Source organism: Dipteris shenzhenensis, chromosome 26 (genome assembly GCF_047967505.1).
Source record: "Dipteris shenzhenensis isolate YYH24624 ecotype China chromosome 26, Dip_SZ_1.0, whole genome shotgun sequence".
NCBI classification, from domain to species: Eukaryota; Viridiplantae; Streptophyta; class Polypodiopsida; order Gleicheniales; family Dipteridaceae; genus Dipteris; species Dipteris shenzhenensis.
In genome coordinates this window covers 3,185,231-3,193,372 of record NC_141621.1, presented here as the reverse complement: position 1 = coordinate 3,193,372, position 8,142 = coordinate 3,185,231, and the positions used below count along the sequence as shown (strand labels likewise).

Below are 8,142 nucleotides of genomic sequence, written 5' to 3'. Positions count from 1 at the left end.
TGAAGCCCGTGTATAGGAAAGTTCGAATGATTTGCAAACTCCATGTGTGTGTGTGTGAGAGAGAGAGAGAGAGAGAGAGAGAGAGTTCTTAAGAAAAGAGTGTGTGTGTGAGCGAGAGAGAAATAACCAAAATAGAAGGGGGCCACGTGGCGAAAAATGGTGTGGGACTCTTTTTTAAGAAAAGTGTTACGATAGCTTTGCCTGGAAGGAAGTGCTAACAAAGCATGAATCCAAAATACCCCATTTCTCCCACCAAGATTTATTTATGCCGCTTGTCATGCATTACTAGTTAGATGATTAATCTAAAGTTGATAAGTGAACGAAACTTAACATAAGATTGCTAGGTCAGCAAGGACACGACATCTTGATTTGGACAAAGAGCCGCACCCTTAAAGACTGTCAACCATAGCCCTCGGGTGATGGACTCTAATGACAAATAACGTACAAAACAGTTGAAGATTCACCATGAACCACCTAGGGGAGAGCTGACTTCTAGCTGATGACGTCCATGAGTCCTCTCCTGATACCGCTGAGTCTCAATCGAAAAATAACATCCATCTTAAGCAAATTGCAGGGTGGATTTTTTGGTATTTGATTTTGCTAATTAAACCTTGGTCTCTCTGATGTCAATTGATCAAATGACCGTTTGTGGTTTTATGGACTGCGAGTCCGTATGAGTACTCCTCCAGAGCGTGGTGTCTCTCTGTTACATGGACGTGAAACAAACAGTGAGATTGTGTCAAGTGAAAGGCCACATGTACACCGTAGGTGTTCACAGACTTGTCATGTCACAACAAAAATAAATAATATGTAGTGGTCCTGAACTAATATTTACCTTGGCTAGAAGCAAAATGGAATGTAGTCAGGGAACCCACAGCATGGTGTGGTGGGGATGCAAGGGGACTTGGCCTGTCCGCTTCTGGCAGGGAGCGTGGAAAACATCCTGGCAGGTATGTTGGACGTGAGGCATCGTGATTTTGAATTTCAGGAATTTGCAGACATTTTGAACACCATCTTGACTTGGCCTTTGTGGGTTAATTTTAAGCTTTCTAGATTGTCACCTGTGAAGCAATGCATTTGCAAGCATTGCCCTTCTCTTGTCCCAATTTTGTTTGAAATATGTGTCATGTTTTGTGCAAACCTAGATGGCATCTTATGCTTGGGTACTGATGAGAACATATGCTTACTACGTTTTTTTATTTTTCTCATTTACTCATAATTTTGATTATAGTGCCTTACAAACTCCTTTCTTTCTTTCCAGTCTTTCGCTTGTTCTATAGAAAATTTAATTTGCAAGGTTGGATATATTCTAGCATTATGAAAGTATATACATTATTTGCAAAGTTTGCAGCTCCTGGCGGAATTTATGGTTCTGTTGGAGATTCCAGCAACTGGTACAAAGGGGAGCAGCTGGATAAAGCACTGCAGGCTGTGGAACTTATGGAGCAGCAGGGGATTCTTTTGTCAAAAGACATTATTTATGGCATTCTGCAAGGATGCGCTAAACAAGGAGACTCGACAGCTGCCAGGCGAGTACATTCTTTGATGGTCAGCAGTAGACTGGATTCAGTTTCTTTTTTGGGTGATCATCTCATACGTCTATTTAGCCTTTGTGGAAGTTTGCTAGAAGTGAACCAAGTATTCTGCAAAATTTCCAAGCCGAGTGTATACACATGGAACGGAGTTATTTCTGCACATGTTAGGCTTGGAGAGGGTGAGTGGGCACTTAAATTGTATCATAGAATGCAGCAAGAGGGTGTAAAGCCTGATAAAATCTTGTTTTTAAGTATTTTGAAAGCATGTAGCAACATAAAGGCCATAGAGCAGGGCAGGCTGACACATGACCAGATTATTAGGGATGGACTCGAATCAGATGCATTTGTTGGAAGCAGCCTTGTGGACATGTATGCCAAATGCAGCAGCCTAGAGGAGGCGCGAAAAGTATTTGACAAATTGTCAGATCGAACTGTGGTTTCATGGAGTGCAATGATTGCAGGGTATGTTCAGAATGGGCATGGCCTTCTTGCTTTTGAGCTTTTCGAAAAAATGCAAGAGGAGCAAATAAAGCCAGACAATTTTATGTTTTCATGCATCTTGAAAGCATGTGGCAATGCGAAAGACCTAGGGTTGGGCAGGCGGATACATGATCAAATAAAAAAGAGTGGCCTGAACTTGGATGTCGTCACTGGGAATGCCCTTGTCGACATGTATTTCAAATGTGGGAGCTTGGAAGAAGCACATGAAGTGTTCAATGGAATGCCAAGTCGAAATGTGGTTTCATGGGGTGCAATGATTGCAGGCTATGCGCAGCATGGGCTTGGTTATTCTGCTCTTTCCCTTTTTGAGAAAATGCAATGGGAGGGTATAAGGCCAGAGAGGGTCATATATTTGTGCATTCTGAAAGCCTGTGGTGGGGTGGGAGTCATCGGGCAGGGCAGGCTTATACATGATCAGATAATCCGAAATGGACTAACTTCAGATCTGGCCATTGGGAACACCCTTGTTGATATGTATGCCAAATGTCGAAGCCTAAGAGAGGCACAGAGAGTGTTTGACAATTTACAGAACCGGAATGTGGTTTCATGGGGTGCAATGATTGCAGCATACAGCCAGCATGAGCATGGTGCTGATGCCCTCCAACTCTTTGAGAGAATGCAGGAGGAGGGCACAAATCCAGATGATGTAATGTTGTCATGCATATTGAAAGCCTGTGGCAGTATCGGAGCGATACAGCAAGGCAGACTGATACATGACCTTGTCCTCAGAAATGGACTTCAGTCTGATCTTTTCATTGGGAACACACTTGTTGACATGTATGCCAAATGTGCTAGCCTAGAGGAGGCACATAAAGTATTTGACAATCTACAGAATCGAAATATAGTATCCTGGGGTGCAATTATAGGAGGATACGCCCAACAAGGGCAAGGTTCCCTTGCCCTCTCCCTTTTAGAGAAAATGCAAGAGGAGGGCATTATGCCTGATAAGGCTACGTTTTTGTGTGCTTTGAAAGCATGTAGCAGCATAGGAGACCTAAAAATGGGAGAGGCTCTACATAAGGACATAATCAAGAGTGGCTTTATATGTGATTCAGCCATTGGCAATGCTCTTGTTGACATGTATGCCAAATGTGGAGACACGGACCAGGCCCTCAGAGTGTTCTCTGAGTTATCAGTACGTGATGAGGTCTCATGGGGTGCACTTATTGCAGGATATGCCCAGCAAGATAACTGCCTTCCTGCTCTTGAACTTTTTGAGAAAATGCAGCAGGAGGCTATAGAGCCCAATGCTGCTATATTTCCTTGTATTTTAAAAGCATGTGGTGGCGTAGGGTCTATAGGGCAAGGCAAGCTAATACATGACCAGGTGATTAGAACTGGACTTGAATCAGATATTGTGATTGGAAACTCACTCATTGACATGTATATGAAATGCAGGAGCCTAGAGGAAGCCCGAAATGTCTTTGATAAGATGCTGAAGAGAGACCTGGTATCATGGAACACAATAATTGCAGGGTATGCAGAGTCTGGGAACTGTGGCCTTGCATCACAATGTCTTGAAGACATGCAACGAGAAGGCTTGAAGCCAGGCAGTGCATTATTTGTTAGTATCCTTGCTGCTTGCAGCCACGCTGGTCTCCTGGAGGAAGGTCGTCGGTTTTACAAATCGATGATAGAGGAGTATTGCATCACCCCATGTGATGAGCACTATAATTGCATGGTTGATCTTCTTGGCCGTGCAGGACAATTGAAGGAGGCTAGGAATTTCATTCAAAGTATGCCAAGATCTTTGGATATTATTGGATGGACATCATTGCTGAGTAGCTCCAAAATATATGGTGATGTGGAGCTAGGTAGACATTGCTTTGATCAAGTTATACAATTGGATCCAGACAATGCCTCTGGGTTTATGCTGATGTCAAAAATTTATGCTAATGCTGCCATGTGGGAGGATGTAAAGAAGGTACAAGGCTTGCAAAAGAGTACAAGTGCGCTGAAGAAGCCTGGCATGGCCTGGATTGAAATCGACACCAACTTCTGTCAGTTCATGGTGGGAAGTATAGAGCATCCACAAAGCAATGAAATCTATTGCAAAATGGATAAAATGGGTAGAGGATTGAAACTTGAAGGGTATGTGCCACAACTGGGCTTAATTGTAGAGACAGACTCACTCAAGGAAAATGCTTTGTGCGAGCAAATTGAAACAGATTGCTGATTATATGAGTTGGAATTGTGGGAAAATACACATTCTGAATATAGGAAGGCTCCCTCTGTATAGAGTATGTAGAAATGTGGCAGGCGAATGAGATATAAAAGAAGCAACATCGAGCGATTCAATTTGGTAGGCGAATGAGATATGAAAATAAAATTATCTTGCTTCCTGTTGTGGTTCCGTCCCTTGTCTTCCCTATGCCAAAAAACAATCTGCATCGGACTTCATGTATCCCAGATCAGCAAAATACTTGTCAATTTTGTTGTACCAACTTCTGGGTGCTTACTTTAAGCCATAGAGACTTTTTTGAGATGGCAAACCTTATTCTGCTTTCCTGGTTCAACATAACTTGCTGATTGTTGCATGTAGACTTCCTCATCTAGGTAACCGTTGATAAATGCATTCTTCACATCGAGCTGATACACATTCCATCTACTGAGTGTCACTAGTGATATCAAGAACCGTATGGAATCAATCTTTGCTACTGGAGCATAAATCTCATCATAATCTTGACCATATTGCAGTGCGAAGCCTTATTCCCGCTAACAAACGCCTTGGTCCTCTTTCAAGCATTAGGCAAGGAAGTAATCTACTTGGGTTCTTATGGCTAGAGATACCATTAAAAGTACCATCAGGGCAAAAAGTAAGATTGAATCCTTCACAAAATGCTCAGTTTTGTCAAACTGAGGAGACTCAATGAGGGTATGATGATCAAAGTCAAAAGTGCAAAGTAGTGACATAGGCATAGAAGTTTAGTATACTAGGGGGATACTCTTTACAAAAGAGGCCTTGAGGGAGAGTATCAGTGATGCATAATAGCAAATTAAATCCCTTTAAATTTGTGAAAACTTTAAGAGTCATCTTGTGGCAGACATTTTGTTGAGCAAATGACATCTCTAAAAAACCTTCTAGCTAGGTACTAGTGGCCCAGGCTAGTAAAGAATTTCCACAAAAATACTAGACCATGCGATGCTCGGTGAAGAGCAGAGCAAGTTCGTAATCAAAATTGACCACTTACTCCTCTACTAACCCTATAGAGAGTGCTTGCTCCCATACTAACCCTACTCCCCTTCGAGAAATGGAGAATAGACTTCTTTGTACCCATTGCTCCAACATCTTCATCAGGAAAGAATACATCTTAGCAGCAACTGACTATTTCACAAAGCAGTTGGAAGCAAGGGACATAACAAAAAACAATGCACCTATGCTCGACAAAATTTGATGTTGATCGAATTATGTCACAATTTGGTGCACCAAGGGAAAGAATTAATTGAGGGAATTATGAAAGACTCTTCATTGTGCATCAAGTAGTTATACTCTACAACTCAAAAGTGAATGGTCAAGTAGAGAGCACCAATATAAGTTCAAGGTGCCATTCTTAGGGGGAAAGTCAATGCTGGATGACGGGATTGGGACTAAAAAGTTCCACAAGTAGTTTGGGCATACAACCTAGCATACAAAAAGGACACAAGATATACATCATATGTCCTCGTGTATGGTATAGAGTTTATTTTACCCATTGAGATAGAGATTCTAGTGCTCCGAACAACATTGAAACACAATTTAGAAAACTTGAAGCCATTGAATAACTGCTTCTTAGATCTCATTGTATGAAAACAAGGAAAGGGCCTATTTGATTTCTCTTTCAAAAAAGGAAAGGGCCTATTTGATTTCTCTTTCAAAAAAGAAATAACAAAAGCATTACCATGATAAGAGAATAATGGATTTTGAATTTAGAGATAATAATTTAGTCCTTTACTTTGATGGGGGGCATGAATTGATTTTGAGGAAGTTTCGATGTTTATGGCAAGGATCAGTAAAGATCATTGATGTAGGGAAAAATGACACTATCTAGCTAGCTGAACTTTTTGGAAAATGGTTTGCTAAATTGACAAAGTTTGATAAGATTAAGCCTTATTATGCTAGGCAAGGACAAGAAGTTGAGGCATAAAAATGTTCAAATCAATCGCTTCCTATTTTGCATGAGCATTCGATGTCAGCAAATGTTACATAATTGTGTGTTCAATGTTGTTCATATGAAAGGAAAGCACTAGAAAATTCAAATGTTTGATCAAATTCTATGCTAGCCATTTAGTATTTGTCATAGTATGAGGCAAGGTGTTAGTCAACTACAATTGTGTTGTAGCATAGGTGTTCACAAGTGTAGCGTAGGTCCTCCGGTCATATTTTGATGAGAGGCGTAGGCTAAAGCGAGGAAATCAGCTCTCGTACTCGTGTAGATGAGAAAGAGGGCTGGACACAACGATGGGTGGAGCCTCTCGCCTCCATGGGAGTTTGAGGGTTTAGAAGGGGATTGCAAGGTTCAGAAGGGGGATAAGATTGAGAGAGCTAACTAGGAGTTCCAGGGTTCAAAAAGGGTTGCAGGTTTGAAGAGGAGTCTAGGGTTGAGGAGTGGAGAACTAGTCCCCTTTGCGACTTCAAAGGGTACGGGCTTGAGAAGGACAATCAAGGGAGGAAGGAGGAGGTGGAGGGGGGAGGAGGAGGAGGGTGGAGGAGAAGGAGGGAGGAGGAGAAGGGTGGAGGAGGAGGAGAAGGGAGGAGGAGAGGAGGGGGGGAGGAGGAGGAGGAGGGAGGAAGAGGAGACAAAGGGGGGAGGATGGGAGATTGCAAGGTTAAAGCATGCCATAACATGATTGTGTTGAGGGAGCATGGACCCAAGGGAGATCAATCATATGAACACAAAAGTGAACTTAGAACATTGAACCCCAAAGAGTGGGGGCTTCATTCCATTGAGAGATATTCATACATGTTGGTTTCTACACAATTTGTAGATATCTCCAAGGTGGGACCTCTTTTGTAGGAAACTTTTTGGACAAGATCAGTGCCTTTTCTATTGATGGTTCCATGTTGAAATTTTGTTGGGTAGCCATTTGATTGAGTGATTTTCTTTGGAGTCCTCTTTGATCTTTATTGTTGAACAAATCCTGATAGGACTTCATGTCATCTTGATATTGTTGACTCTCCCTTTTGAATTCTCTCAAACTGTGTAGATCTTTGGTATGGGCCAGTGTCAATTGATGGCACTTGTTTGAGTTTCTTGAGATCCTCTTTTAAGTCTTGTATGTCATTGTTTTGCTCTACATGGCATGAAGTAAGTTTGTTCTTTTGATCGTGCTCTTGTTGTAGTTGTTGCCTAAGCTGTGTCAACTGTTATTGCCAATTCTTGAGGGGTTGCAGATCTCATGGTGGAAAATGACCAAGAAAAAGGACCTTAAATTAAGGACAAAATGGTTACTTTTTGAATAAGGGGATCTTTTTTTTAAACACCTAATCTAAGGGTTAGTTTCTATCCTAACTCTCTCTATATCTCTCTATACTCTCTCCCTATCTCCCTCTACTTCTACTGTCTCTACCTCTGCTCTCTCTACCTCTTTTCTCTCTCTCCCTCTCCTCTCTCTACCTACTCTCTACCTCTCCTCTCTCTACCTCTCTACTCTCTCTACTACTCTCCCTCTCCTCTCTCTAGGCACACTCAGGGCGATGGGTCTAGCGTGTGCCCAATGGTGGTGGCGTTGGCTTTAATTGAACTTCGGAGTGGGCGATAGGATCGGCGTTGGCTTTAATTAAACTTTGGAGTGGGCGGCAGGATCAACAACGATGGGTCGAAGTAATGTACTAGTGATGGTAGTGTGAGTAGCGCACCCAAGGTAGCGAGACCGCTTAGGGCTATGCCCTGAGGTAGTGCAACCGCCAACATGCAACGTATTGAGCGATGCGACCATGGAGGACTGCACCCCGAGGTGGCACGACTGCTGACAAGTAGTGCCTCGAGTGGCGTGGTCACTGAGGGTAGCTCTCCTTGGTATCACTGCCAATGGGGAGTGTTGGGCGTGAGGGGGTAGAGGGCATGATGGGGTGAGGGGGTAGAGGTGAGGGTGTAGAGGGAGGTGGGCAGAGTGGAGAGAGGTGGGT

General features: G+C 42.7%; 1 protein-coding gene across 2 annotated transcripts; it reads left to right on the top strand.

The window, feature by feature from the left end:
* The first annotated feature begins 229 nt into the window (after positions 1-229).
* LOC147884540 (pentatricopeptide repeat-containing protein At5g27110-like) lies at positions 230-4,339 on the top strand. 2 transcript variants are annotated; one of them, XM_087397068.1, is made up of 2 exons: positions 230-950; positions 1,352-4,339. In XM_087397068.1, exons 1-2 carry the CDS (start codon positions 893-895, stop codon positions 4,210-4,212), a joined length of 2,919 nt encoding a protein of 972 aa, XP_087253194.1. In that variant the 5' UTR covers positions 230-892; the 3' UTR covers positions 4,213-4,339. The 2 variants fall into 2 exon arrangements, with proteins under 2 accessions (XP_087253194.1, XP_087253193.1); XM_087397067.1 differs by having other exon boundaries at positions 1,345-4,339.
* Positions 4,340-8,142: the final 3,803 nt, after the last annotated feature.